The 14620-nt window shown below is 36.7% G+C and overlaps 1 protein-coding gene across 1 annotated transcript in view; it reads left to right on the plus strand.

Moving 5' to 3' along the window:
* The window catches only part of LETM1 (leucine zipper and EF-hand containing transmembrane protein 1), a 28643-nt gene extending 14065 nt beyond the window's left edge, over positions 1 to 14578 (plus strand). Inside the window, exons 6-14 of the mRNA XM_030238832.2 lie at positions 2231 to 2434; positions 2890 to 3009; positions 4079 to 4210; positions 4824 to 4994; positions 5612 to 5767; positions 6534 to 6668; positions 7214 to 7401; positions 9293 to 9431; positions 10651 to 14578. Coding sequence (XP_030094692.1) covers positions 2231 to 2434; positions 2890 to 3009; positions 4079 to 4210; positions 4824 to 4994; positions 5612 to 5767; positions 6534 to 6668; positions 7214 to 7401; positions 9293 to 9431; positions 10651 to 10800 — 1395 coding nt within the window. The 3' untranslated portion in view covers positions 10801 to 14578. The remainder of the gene's footprint in view (positions 1 to 2230; positions 2435 to 2889; positions 3010 to 4078; positions 4211 to 4823; positions 4995 to 5611; positions 5768 to 6533; positions 6669 to 7213; positions 7402 to 9292; positions 9432 to 10650) is intronic.
* Positions 14579 to 14620: the final 42 nt, after the last annotated feature.

Consider the following 14620-nt stretch of genomic DNA (forward strand, 5'->3'; position numbering starts at 1 on the left):
CTTCCTTAGGCTTCTCAGGACAGTCCTTATCTCTGATTTCTCTTAACTCTGGGGCTGTTGAATAAGAGGTGGAGCCACCAGCATCACCGAGTGCTTTGTTGAAAGAAAGGCAGTGGTCGCCTCCTTTGGAGAGAATGTGCATTTGCACAGAAAAAGGCACATGAGCCCAGGGGTTTCAGACATGAACTTGGCAACCTCTTCCAAATAGCTTAAGATTTTCTTGCACGTCAGGGATGATAAGATGGTCTTGATAGTGTCACATACATCACCTTACATAATCATAGTGGCAAATTTTGCCAGTCAGTAACTTCTTGCAAATTTTGAAGCCTCTCTGCAGTCATCTGTTTCTGTTCTTTTGAATCTGCAGAACATTGTAAGTGGTTAGCTATAGCATTTAGTGGCTGAGACACTGCCCCTGCAGGCTCTGGGAACTTGCCCACTCATGCTTCATGTTCAGAACATTTCATTTTCTTCTGGAAGAACTGCTACTGAGAATTTACATTTGGCCGTTAATTTTCATGGAAATAAATGATGTTTCACTCCACATTTGCTGGAGGAAGTCCCAAGTTCCTCTGATGACTAAGAAAGAAGTTTCAAGCCCTGCATTTCATATGTGTGGGTGTGCTTTTTATGGCTTTGTATTTCTCATTTGTGCCACAGAGACAAATTTCATTGATCTCATTTTGCTGTACCGGATAATAAATGTCAGAGCAAGAAGCAGCTTCAATGTTTCCCACCTTTTTGCTATTCTTTAACAGTGGCTTCTGTGGTAAAGTATTTGATGCTACAAGAACCATTGATTGCAGGCTTAATGTGTTTGCTGCAAAATTCCAGAATTTGTCTCTGTTGCTTTGTAGCTAGTGATATAATAGAAAGCTTCAGTTTGTGCTTTCAAGAAACACGTGCTTGGCTCTGTCAAAATTCATCTTTAGCAAGGGAGAAAAATACTTCCTTCCAATGTTTTTGAAGTGCCATTTTTGGCTTCTATGGTGAAGGCATTGGTGAAGTGGAACAACAAGGCCTTTGACCTTTCTTCAAGATGGTTTCTCTGGTACAAAAGTATCCTGGAGGTTAATGGGCTCAAGGCCATCTTGTCTCCTGATTTTTACCTTTTCTTGTACTCAGTAGCTGTTCTCTAAATTGAGTTTGCAGGTAAAATAGGTAGGCATGATAAATCAGGCAGTACAGGTAATGTTAGCTTTTCAAACTGTATTTGATGTCACTAGTTTTATGTTTTCTTTACAGGAGTTAAAAAAAAAAAGTAAAGGTATTGGGAAAAGTTTTTTTTATATCTATGATTAGACCAAAAATGTTAAGACTGGGAGTGTGTAATTGTAAGTTCTGTACATATGTGATGTAGTGATGTCACTACTAAGCTTTTGGTGACATACTTGAAATAGAAAAATCAACATCTATACAGATGATAATGCTTTACTGTGACCTGATTAGACCAGGGAATTTTTCTCCTCCTCTTTTGAACTGTTATTTCAGCTTCCATGTTTTAATGATTTTAATACAAAGTCATTGGTAACATCACTGAAGAGCTTAACTTTGCATTTGTACAAGTAGTTACATAGAACTTGCCATCACAAAGATGCAGAGTCCTTTCCCAAACATTGCTTTATACTTTGGAATAACTTTAAGTACAAAAACATTTGCACTGAGGTGCTGCAGAACATCTAGGAGTTGAAAGCAAAAGGGTATTGTAACAAATGAAGAGAAGTGGGTAGTTTAGTGTCCGATCTGTCTTTCATGGGGACACCAGTGTTGCAAAATTTTTGCCACTCTTACTTTATCTTCCCATCTTTGTCTTACCTGATTCTGTGTTTAGTAAATATGGTACCAGAACAGAACAAATATCTGCCAGTGTAACTCCTGTATCAACTATTTATTAACTCAGAGGTATATATATATATTTCTTGAGGTATCTCATGGCAGTGCGGTTCAGCTAGACCCGCTCCTTAGTGTACAGATGCAGCTAATTTTTGTTTTATTAGTTTTATCTTAAGTACATTATGCAGTGTTGTTGGAAACTGTCAGCACTATCAATTCTTTTGCCGAAGTTGTTTGGTTTTTAAGAACTTCTTTCATTCCTTTCTTATGTGCTGTTTCTTATACCAAAACTGTTGAGAAGTGCTTGACAAATGAGGAGAGTGTTTTTATTCAAAATAATGCCCAACTATAGCATCTGCTTTGAAAAGCTTTGTGTGTGTTTGGTTTTTTCTCACAGATCAGGGAAACTGGTGAAAGACCCAGTAATGAGGAGATCTTAAGGTTCTCTAAACTGTTTGAAGATGAGCTGACACTGGACAATCTGACCAGGCCTCAGCTGGTGGCACTTTGTAAATTGTTGGAACTTCAGTCAATTGGGACAAATAACTTTCTCCGCTTCCAGCTGACAATGAGGTTGAGGAGCATAAAAGCAGATGACAAGGTGAGTCATTCTGAACAGGCACTGATTTATAATTACACATAACAGTAAGGAGTGTGTGTGGATATATGTGTGTTTGTTTTTCTAGGCATTTTCCTTTTTTGTTTTAATTGTCTTGTTTGAGAGCTTTGAACAAAAAGGCTTGAAGAGCTTAAAATCAGAAGCATCTTTATTTGTTAAGAAAAAAACTGATCCTTTTTTAATCTACCATTAATTGAAATGAAAATAATTATATCACGAAGAAAAACATTTCTATGAAACTATAATTTGTAATGGAGCTGTTAGAAGTATCAGCTTAGGGGTTGGCTGGTCATGCTGGAGCAGCATGTGGGAGCAGCTGAGGCTGTTTTGTGTTAGCACAGCAGCCTCTAGTGGCTGTTGTAACACGTGGCTGTGCAGTGCTGGTGGTGCCTCTGTTTTGAGCTCTAACACGGTCAGATTTCCTTTTCATCGTGCAGATGATTGCTGAAGAGGGAGTTGATACCCTGACTGTTAAAGAACTGCAGGCAGCTTGTCGTGCCCGAGGGATGAGAGCTCTTGGTGTGACAGAGGAGCGTCTCAAGGAACAGCTTAAACAGGTATGGTTTTGCAAGACTCGGTACACAGACCTAGTTCCAGTTGTTAGCTCTGATGCTCTGGTTTTTGTTTTGATTCAGAGAAGTAATTTTTATCCTGTTCTCATTAAAGGCTTGGTTAAAACAGTCTTTCCTCTTAATAAGCTTTTGTCACGTGTACTTTGTAAGTATGTAGTAGCTGCGGGTTGCTGCCTTTTGACCATGATGTTTTGATGATGCAGGTAGATACTTTAAATATAACATATCTGAAATATGTTTCCAATTTTGAAAGTTTGTCTTGTCAGTTATTATCTTGCTCAAAAGAATTTTTCACGTAATAGATCAGTTGTCTCTCGGTGTTGCCTGGTTTAGAGGAAGGTCTGTTGGAACTTGTCTAGAGAAGGCCACTAAGTTGCTTACAGGGGCCTGGAGTACCTGTTATGAAGATGGGCTGAGGGAGTTTGGGTTGTTCACTGGAGAATTGAAAGCTCCAGGGACACCTTTATAGCACCTTCAGAACCTAAAGAAGGCTTACAGGAAAGCTGGAGAGGGACTTTTCACAAGGACATGTAGTGATAGGACAAGAGTGAATGGCCTTAAGCTGGAGGAGGCAGGTTTAGATTAGATATTAGGAAGAAATTGTTTTCTGTGAGAGTGGTGAGACACTGGCACAGGTTGCCCAGAGATGTGCACTCCCCATCCCTGGAGGTGTTGAAGGCAAGCTTGAATGGAGCTCTGAGGAACAGTTTAGTGGAAGGTGTCCCTGCCCATGGCAGGGAGTTGGAACTACATGGATGATCTTTGGCCCAACCCAAATGGTTCTGTGATTTTAAGATGCGTGTGAAACAAAGCACTTGTTCAAATATTCATTCAATATTTCTTGAAATACTTTTCCAAACAAAAGAAATCTTCTATATTTCATTGCAATGGCTGTAATTCTTAGCTGGTTGTAGTCTGTAGTTCCTGTGTTAGGATATTGACTGATAAGTAGTGGTAAAAAAAAGTAATTGTATTTACTTTTGCTTGATTTTATTTGTAAAAAAGAATAAAACATCCTGAAATGAAAGACTTGTTTTTTGTATTGCACTTACAGTGGTTAGATCTGCACCTGAACCAGGAAATTCCTACTTCATTGCTTATTTTATCCAGAGCCATGTATCTTCCAGATACCCTTTCTCCAGCTGATCAGCTCAAAACAACCCTTCAGACACTACCAGACAGTGCTGTAAGTATTGATGGACATAGCGTGTAACTAACTTTCAGTGTCATGACTGAAAATCCACCCAGACAAATAGATGTTCTTCTCAGTTCCTTGCTTTTCCTTGAAAAACTAAATCATAGCTAGGTTTATTTGTGTGACCTTCAAAGGCAGAAGTTGTGTTGTATGTAGAGAGACATGAGGATAAAGCAAACACAGAGCAATATTGGATTACATGACAGCAGACAGTAATAGCATAAGAAGATTTAGAATACCCCTTTCACATACAAAAAAACAATGAATGCTTCATGCCATAGAAAGACATTAATACTTAAAAATACATGATGTTATGCAGAGAAAGAAATTATCAGAGGAGATTGTTGGTAGCCTTGAGAGAAAGAGAATGAAGAACATGTATGATTTCAGGGTGAAAAGTTCACATTTCCACCAAAACTGAGAACATTCTCAAGAAAGTAATCTTTTTCTGAGAAATGCAAAATAGGGTAACATTTGGGGGCTTTGACTTTATTCATTAGCATACCTGTACTACCTATCTCAATCAGGATATCTAAACCTACATTCTGCAGCCATACCTGTATGTATGTACACACTTCTCTTAGACTACTTTTGTTATTTTTAGGCCAAAGAGGCTCAAGTGAAAGTGGCAGAAGTTGAAGGTGAAAAAATAGACAACAAAGTACGACTGGAAGCAACACTTCAGGAAGAAGAAGCCATCAGAAAAGAAAATGAAGAAAAGAAAATGTCTGAAGCTGCAGAGAAAGCCAAAGAAACCCTTGAGGCTGCAGCCATGGTAAGTTCTGCTCACAACTACTGAGGAGTAAATGTCAAGTGATGTGAACACTAACATGTTATGAGTTACTGCCTCTGCTCTGGGTATTGTCTGCAAGAAACTGGACTTTAAGTCCACATATGGAAGATGTGAGAGAATACTTAAACTGACTGCAACACAAAAGTTTACTATAAAATATTGGCTCAGTCTTAGTTACCTTTGATTTCTCTTCCTTCTTAATTAAAGCAGTAAGAGAAGACTACTTTTTCTGTAGTAAAGGTTGTGGTTTTGTTTTGTTTGGTTGGTTTTTTTAAAATTTTCTACACCATGTTTATCTTTGGTTCTTTCTATTTGTCATTAATCTGATAATGTTGCTGTGTAATATTTGACTATTAAAGCTGCTGGCCTGCTTTTTTAGTGAATTAAGCCTCAGGAGCTTACAGAAGTAGTTCTTGAAATACAAATGGGTGTGTTAATATGAAACCACTTCATATGTTGCAGGTTTTTAACCTCTTCTCATAAAAATATGTGTTTCTACTTTGGCAACTATTTCTATTTTGACAAGTCATTCTTTACTGAAGCTAATACAGCTAATGTTTTGGTTTTTTTAAATGCAACCTAATGTGTTTTAAATTTAGAAAGCGGCAGAACCAGCAGCAGATCTTGAAGCAACTGCTCTGCAAGCTAAAAAAAGCCAGGTGGTGATGGATACTGAACCAGAACTGGCACGGGCAGGTGCAGCAGTGCACTCAGAGGCACTGATAGATACAGCACCAGTGCTGGAAGGCATTAAGGTAATCTGGATAACCACACATTTTCATACTTTTGAATGTAAAGATTCAGAGCATTCATGTGAGGACCCTGATAAATTGCTTGCTTGCCCTTCACTTTTAACTGTCTCACCACATTCTGTCAGTTAAAAACAACTGCTTAGTGGATTGAAAATTCACCAATGCAGAAGCTGAACTCAGAGCAAAACATGTCAGAGCATCTCCTTTATCTATCTGCATTACTGACATTAATATACCTGTTTGGGGGGGGCATTTGCACTGTCTGTAGGTGAAATGGGCCTGTGCATATTTTATTCTCAGCTTTTGAAGAGATAGATGTAGTTACTATGGATGTTCATCCTCATTATCAAAAAGTTTCTTGAAGATAATTTTTCTACAGCTCAACTTTTCAAACTTTACTTTTTTTTTTTTTTTTTGGTGTAATTTATCTTTTCCCATACATGGTGAATTGTTTCTCAGTTGTTTTAATTACTTAACCCAAGAATGAAGTTAAACATTCTTAAATGAGATGATCAGTATAGAATTTCAGAAACTCACATAATCAATCACATTGGCTGAACTTAATACTGGTACACTTCAAAAAATAGTACCATAGCAAATTAACTGCCTTACCATTTAAAATCTTTGTATTGCCCTCAAAATGTGATAGTATTGATTCCAAACATATAAAAAGAATCTTGTGTTTTCTCTTTTCTGCTAGAAGACTGAAAATCTTGCAGGAAGATCACAAATGTGCCTTTCATTAATTTCTCTGTGTTTTCTGTTACAGGGTGAGGAAATCACCAAGGAGGAGATTGATGTACTGAGTGATGCTTGCACCAAGCTACAGGAACAGAAAAAATCACTAACAAAGGAAAAGGAGGAGCTTGAGGAATTGAAGGATGATATCCAGGAGTATAATGAGGTGAAGAATGGGGCATGGAAGTTCTTTTTCTGTTCATGTTTAGTTTTAGCAGAAGTGATCCACAAATTTAAAGATTGTCTTTCTTGGTTGTTAGTCTAAAGTTGGAAGCTGAGTGAATGAACTTTGTGTGTGACAATGCAGAGCCTCATTTGTGTAACATGTTCAAAGCCTAATTGTTATTAGGCAGATGAGACTCCTGCTCCTGCTCTTGTTCCCAGGGGCTGGGGTAACAGGAGCTGACTGATTGCTGCATGCTGCAGTTCTTTCTTAGCAAGTGTAGATGTCAGTATTACAAAACTTTCCAAGATAAGTAAAATGAACCTTATCCAGTCTTATGAAAGGTGTGGAAAATAACATTTAAGGGGTGCATAGAAAAGGCAGCAATGTTAAAATTTATTCTAATTCCATCTGGCTTTGTATGTCTCTAGACTTGTATTTTATCTACAAATGGCTCCTGTCTTAAAATGCTGGTTGAAGTCAGTAGTGTCTGTTGTTGCAAATTCACACCAGCAAAAGCTTTTCTCTCTCTTGACCATTTCTTCTAGGACTTGCAAGAGATAAAGGAGCTTTCTAAAACTGGTGAGGAAGAGGCAGTGGAAGAGTCAAAGGCAAGCAAGAGACTGACAAAGAGAGTGAACCGAATGATTGGTCAGATAGACAAAATTATTGTAGAATTAGAAACAAGTCAAAAGACAGCAGATGCAAAGCTGGAGGGTGAGGATACTTCTGCTGGGTAAGTGATCTGGGAGCACTGGATGTGTCTCTGGCTGTTCACCTTCACTCTTGCTTTTGTCTGATGTGTGGTTAGAAAAGAATTGGTGAATAACTTGTTTAGAATATTGAGATAATTGATTTTTTAAAAATAAAGTTAACAAAATTTTGCTGCAGATTTTCTCTCTTCTAAGGCTAAATATGGTTGAACTGATGAAGGAAAAAGGGATGTATGATTCCCCAGATCCTGAGGGTGTTCTGAAAGTCAGAGTGCTACTTAGAATCTTACCATCTTGCCCATGCCTCTGGCATTAACAGGATTACAGGTGAAATCATCCCCTTTGTCATGCTCTCACACAGTACCTGTGCCATTGACTGAAAAGGTGCAGAACAGTGTGTGAGCATATGTGTTGTTATTTAGTAACCAAGGTGTTAGGTAAAAAAATTGCAGGGGTCTATGATGTCTTGACACCAGTGAGAATATGTGTCTGATGTGAGTGAAGTGAGGAGATCATTTTACACACTCCCTTTCCAAGAGATTTACTTCATTTCAATTTTAAATACACAGATTTTCAATGAAAGATCTTTCCTGATAGTTTCATTACAAATTCATTTATCAACACTTACCCAGGTCTTAATATTGTTGGGAGTATTTCAGGCAGTCCTCTGTTAAATGGATTTAACATAGGATTATGTTAAATGGTCATACACTGCTTGTTGCACACTCTGAAATACCTGGAAACTGTGACACAAACTCTCATGGTTTGTGATCATGAATACTTATTAATCTGGTTTATGCTTGCACCATTTTGTGTGATTCATTAAGAGAGTATGGCAGCTCCCAAAGAGCATAACTAAACAGAAATAGGGATTCTGCTTTTGTTGCTTCTGAGCTCTATTTTCCAGTCCCCAGGGCAAACAGTCATTTGTTGCAGAATTTGTGTAATAGGGCAGCCATATGAATGGTGCTACAGAGAAGTTGTTGATCAAAACCATCTGAATTAGTAAACTGACAATACAATGCAGAATCTGCTTGTACTGAATGTAATTATACTTTGTAATGGATGGTTTTCTGGATAATTTGGTTGGTGATTGTGGCTGATGGAAAATTTCTAGTTTAAATATTGCTTAGTTGTCAAAAGCTTGTCTCTTGAGCCTTCAGGATGGTGCAGTCCTTATCAAACCATGTCCAGGACATTAAGCAGCAGCATGAGAAATCCTCCTTGCATAAAAGTCTGTCTGTGCCCAGAAGAGCTGGGAGTACACTGATAAAGCCCTTCTGTTTAGTATTTATTGACTTCACCGTCTCCTGCATTTCAGCTGGATCTGTGCTGGAAGACGTTTCTTCAAACTAGCGAAACACATACAAAAATCATGAGATCAGTGAGCAGAGAATGCCACCTGAAACCTGCTAGTCCTTCCTTCCTTCCCCAGAGTCTGGTCCTTGACAGGAGCAAGTGAAGCTGATTTAACAAAACAGCTCAATTGCTCAAGTGATTAGTTCTCAGCTTTTGTTTTCCTGTGACTCATTGATTTCCTGTTAGCCAGCCTCTATATGTAAAAGGATGCCAGAAACATGGTACTATATCTTTGGTAAATAGGGAATGAAGGGACCAAGGCCATTAGATAGACAGTCTGGGAATCACAGAAAACTTTATTTCAAATGCTTCTGGGTACTTATATTTGTTCAGTAAAATGTGGAAACTAAAAACATGAGATTTGATGGTAAGATAAAAATCTGCTTTATGATCAGTAACTCCTTTTTGGTTTTTTGCATTCTCTTCAGGATTATAAAGAATTAATTAATAATTTTACAAGCATCCTGCAGTGTTGTAGATTCCAGTACTGCTTTTTGTCAACCTTATTCCTTTGGAGTAACTGCTTGTCATGTAGAGTTTGTGCTTTCTCTTCAGGAAGAATCTCATCAGCATTGCTGAGCTAATTAATGCAATGAAACAAATTCAGAAGATTCCAGAGGAGAAGCTAACAAGGATTGCAGAGGCACTAGATGAAAACAAGGATGGCCAAATTGATATAGATAATGTTGTTAAGGTAAGTTTGTGGACTTTTTAAAGAAAATAAGGCTAACTATCCTTCAAACACTGCACCTGTTTGGGCATAAATTCAGAGTGCAGTCTTTTGCAAGGGACTTTACTTGATGCCAGTGAGGTTTTTTGTATGTATTGTAAATAGATCTTATGTAACAGCATCTTGAGAATATATATGGCTGGTTTTTTTGGTGGAGGGGAAATCCACGTCCATTACCACATAACCTTTAAAGCTGTAGGTTTTTCTGTATGTCTCTGTCAAGTTCTGTAAAATATGGTAATTTTGTTATTACTTAAAAATGGGAGGGAGTAGAACTACCACTGTTAGGGAAAGTCTTGACATAACATCCATAGATATTTTTCATATCAATGCAAAATAGTAGCTTTGCTTGCCTATTTGTATACTTCAGATGTTTCATTGAGATCTGTATTTCCTGTGCTTGAAAGACAACAAGGTGTGTTTGTTACCTGATTTGTCCTGTTCTCTCATTTTGCTGAATATTCTCAGGTTTTCTCTCCCTTTCACCTTCATTTTCTTGTTTCTTTTTCACTTGGTAAATTTAGATTTGTACTGAAACTTACTTCCCTCAAGTCATTCTGCTACTGGATACTGAAATAGCATTTAAACTATGGCCAGCTGGAAAATACAGTATCAGCCTTTTGAAACATATTTTTCCTCTCTACTGCCCCAGTGGTGATTATCTTCCCTGTTGCTCTAAACAGCCGTTGCACATTTAGCAACACAGATAAAATGTACTTGTAAATTCTGCATATGTTGCACAATAAGTCTAGGAACTTGAGGAGATATGCCAAGAACACATTTGTACAAAAAACTATTTCAAGGAATTTGGAATAATTTACTAGATTATTTTTTTCATTTGCTTTCTGAAACGCCCACCTCCTCTACTTTTAAGTTTTTTGAAGCAGATAAAATAAATGGGTCTGTTTTACTAATGATTTAAAATGTCTTTGTGTACTGCACACACAAAGGTCAAAAGTTCTAAGTCTTTTCGTTTACATTTTAGCTTTTTTTTTTAGTACTCTGGATGTGTTTGAGGTACTGATTGTGGTTTGAATTTGTCTTCCATGTAAGAAGGAAAATGCTGTTTTTCTTGAAAACGAGAACTGAATACTTTTGTTGTCTTAACAATAGTTATTGTAGGAAAATGCCTCCATCACGTAAAACCTAAATGTGCTCTCAATTTCATTTCATGTTCATGTAGGTTGTAGAATTGATTGACAAAGAAGATATTGATATTGGCACCAGCCAGGTTGCTGAGATTATGTCACTGCTTCAGAAAGAAGAAAAACTGGAGGAAAAAGAGAAAGCAAAGGAAAAGCATGATAAGGAAGCTGCAGAAGCAAAGAATTAGGCTTCAGAATCTGAAGCTAATCACAGTTGTAACCAAAATCTTGTATATCTTTCTGTGTCTAATGGCTACATATTACTTGAGCTTTGTGATTATGGGAAGTGTTTTGAGCTGATTCTGGTAATAAATCGTAGATAAGTTTTCTGACATGTGGAATGAAATTTCCGTTCGTCAAAGAAGTGATTTAGTGTCATTCCATACTGATGAAAACAGAATAGGCTTCTGTAGCAGTGCTCCTGCCCACAAAAACATGTATTTGCACTCATTGTTGTAGTACAGTGATCCATTAAACTTGGAAGTTTGCTGTATAAATTCAGTGTATCTATCATGGAGAAATGTTTCCCATTTATTTTCTTCCATCATTACATGGGGCCCAACCTTGCTCTGCTTCTACCTTTTAGCTTTTTCAAAATTTAATACAATCTTTCTGTTCCATCACAATACTACACATTTTCTAATCTGCTAGTGAAGATTCTGTGGCTTCAGTAGTAGCTCTGTAGATTTAGGGGTTTTTAAGCTAAATATCACTAAGCTGTTGCCTCACTGACAGAGAATGTGGCATTCTGATCACTATTACGAATTCATGGTTATTATTATTTTCTGTTGAAGGGGAAAATCAGATTTATTTTTCCCTAGAATGGAAACTTGGCATGAAGTTTGCTACTTCTGGGTGCCTTAAATTTCATAGGACTAGAGAGTAGAGTATGTTGCTTCTACTCAAAATTCCGTGAATTATTAAAGCATTGGAATCACAGGAGCCTTTAAAACAGTTTCAGAACACAATCTGTCACATGGTAAAGTGAGTTAAAATGTTTGTCTGAATAGCAGGATGAAAATAATCAAAAGGAGAAAATGTCAGTTGTGATCTTTTTGCATATATTTTTAAAAATGTAGCTATCTTTGTGTGCTTGTTTTTCATCTGATAATTATTTACACCATAACTAGTTCTCTTACCTCTCAATTTTCATCTCAGGTATAAAGTCATTAACAAGGTATAGTCAGAGTACATAAATATGTTCATCTCATGGCTTTGCTTACTGTGCAGTCTATAAGTCATTTCTGTTATTGCCAGTGCTTTCATTACATTCTTGGTTTATAGTCACTGTCTTTAAATGTGTGACTACATACTGGCAGTAGGTCAAGGTTTTCTCATTAATATTTCTTCTTAGCAGTAAATTTTAAAGTTTTAAAACTAAAATACTTACTCTGGGATGTTCCATAATTCATGGTAGCCTAAATTTTACACTTTTCTTAAAATCTGTTATGAAATACACGTGGTGTGGCTTGAACCAGCAGGGTTGTGGTTTGGGGTTTTTATTTTGTTTTTATTTTGCACCCAGTATTGTAAAATGTACAACCATTCTTGATTTTGTGTACATTGTAGAGAGCACATCTGACAATGGCACTGTACATGATGATATTGAGGTGGGCAGTTAGTACTTTAAGCTTTTAGTCATAGTAGCATATTTTTGTAGAAAATACCAACTCCCAAGCATATTTCAGCATAATTCCATGTGCAGTATTTATCTAGATTGGCTAAATTATTTGTACAAACTTATTTGAAGTTAGTGGAACAAAAGAAGTTTTGACAGTCTCATGGCTTGCATGATATGGACCATTGTATTTAGTTGTTTCCAAAGCAATATGTACAGTGAGATGTACAGTTCTAGAAAAAGTCAGTGTCTAGTTCAACTATTGAGTTCATATTCTGTACAGTTTGCAAAGAAAGCTGCTTACAGCAAGATCCTCCTGAGAATTACTGTAATTGTATTTGAAGTGTGAAATTGCTGTGGTGAAGCTGAAATTTCAAATCAGTACAATCTTTATGGTTCATGTATCCCAAAACAAGAGGGCTGTTCTCTTCCTCATAAATCAAGATTACCTTGGAGATTTCAGCAAGGAAGTCACTTTGTAGATTTTTGAAGATCCGACTTCACTATGTGCTTTTTTTTTTTTTAGACCAATGCTTGTGTTAGATGAAAATTCAAGAATAAAACCGATTTCACAAAAATATGATCTAGGAACTAATTTTCCATTTTATAATTTACAGCTAGAATTTATGGACTTTGAAGTACGCTCAATTTTTACAGTGGCATATTTTCAATTTTAAAACAATGTATAAGAATATTACTTGACATTCCTGAAATGTGGTAAAGATACTCTAAAATTGCCTGCTGCCTTTTATGGAATATCAAAAACCTAAGAATTGTATTCACTTGAATGCATGCAGATTTAAACCAGGGAAGTAGCAGAAAAAGCTGTTTTCAAGTATTTATGGATTAAACTTTACAGAGCTTTAACTGTCCTGAGAGTAAATTGATTGCAGTATTTGGGAGTTTAAAACACTTTGCTGCTGTTCAGTGTTTACTGTTCACTTAAATTTTCTGTGGATTAAATAAGAAGGGAGCCAAAAATAGCTGATTTCTTAATTTTATTTTATGAAGAATATTCTGATTAAAATAATTGGAATACATTTAGACTTGCATGAAATTTGGCATATTGAGAAATCTTTACAGATTACATAAAATTCTTTTAAATGCCAGTCAGAAATGGAAGCTTTCTGCTGTCACCTAAAGTGATGACAGGCCGTGCACACCAACCACAGAAATGACTTTCGTGGGGAATGCCTTCCTTCTGTTCAAAGCAGGCAAACCCATGACAGCTGGACTTAAACAACACGTGTTCTGCAAGCTTTAAAAGATTAGGGAAGCTCTTGGTGATCCACTTTTACCAAACTTTGAACCTCCCAAGCAGCTCTGTACTGGTAATACAGACAACTGCAGCAGAGTGGAGTAGCTCCAGCTATGGTGCTTGGTTGCCTTTGGTGTTGACCAAAAAACCAGAAGCTGCAGTACATTCAGAGAAAAGATGAGTGTACAAGTGTACATTAACTGGTCAGAACTTATTCCTGAGTGAATATTTAATCAGGAGATGTAAATATTTCTTTAAATAATTTAAAGGCTATGTGAGATTTCGATGACTTTGTGACTTACACAGGCAAAGCCTCTGAGCTCAGACTTAGGTGATTGGTAAGACCATTGATGGGGTTGTTGCAGATTCAAACAAATTTTGACTAAAAACTATTCAGGGGGAAAATGTAAAACACACAAAAAGCTTTTTTAAAAATCCATTTAGGAACAGGGAAGAGAAGTAGAATAGGATGTGATTTCTTTCCCCCTTTCAAAAGAAGAGTGTTATAGGAGCTATTTTATTGAAAAACTCGTTTCTTTTTCATCTTAGCCCAAAAGATGGTTTTCACAGAGATTTTCATCACTGACTACATACTGTGAGAGTCAATCTGCCTGCAGGTTGAGTGCCAGAAAGCTGGTTCAGAGTTTGTCAGCAGGACTGCATGCAGGTAGAGAATATCTCTTGCCAGGATTGTACTTTACACTAACGTAGACTTTGTCCAGGGGGGAAAAGTGACATCTTTTATACAACTCCAAAATACTTCTTGTAACTTTATATCTGCATACCTTGCTAATAATTTTAACTTTAGCTACTTCAGCATGTATTTAAATACTTTTAAATTGTTAGTATCAAATAATTGGGTGTACTTAAATAAAAGAATAATCCCATATTCTGTTCTTCATTTGTATTCCAAATTTTGCTTTTCAGTTAATGAATTTCAGCCTGTATTATAAATTTAAGTTGAAAATCATTTGTCTGTGCTCTGAGCATACTGGTCCTGTGTTTGCCATAACTCAGTATAAAATTTTTATTTTAATTGGAGCTTGTGTCCTTTGTTTAGTTACAATAAAAATACCATTTTGAAACCTAATCTCTCCATTATTTTTCTGGTTTTTTTGATTGTTTAGTGTTA

The sequence above is a fragment of the Serinus canaria genome, chromosome 4, assembly GCF_022539315.1.
Source record: "Serinus canaria isolate serCan28SL12 chromosome 4, serCan2020, whole genome shotgun sequence".
NCBI classification, from domain to species: domain Eukaryota; kingdom Metazoa; phylum Chordata; class Aves; order Passeriformes; family Fringillidae; genus Serinus; species Serinus canaria.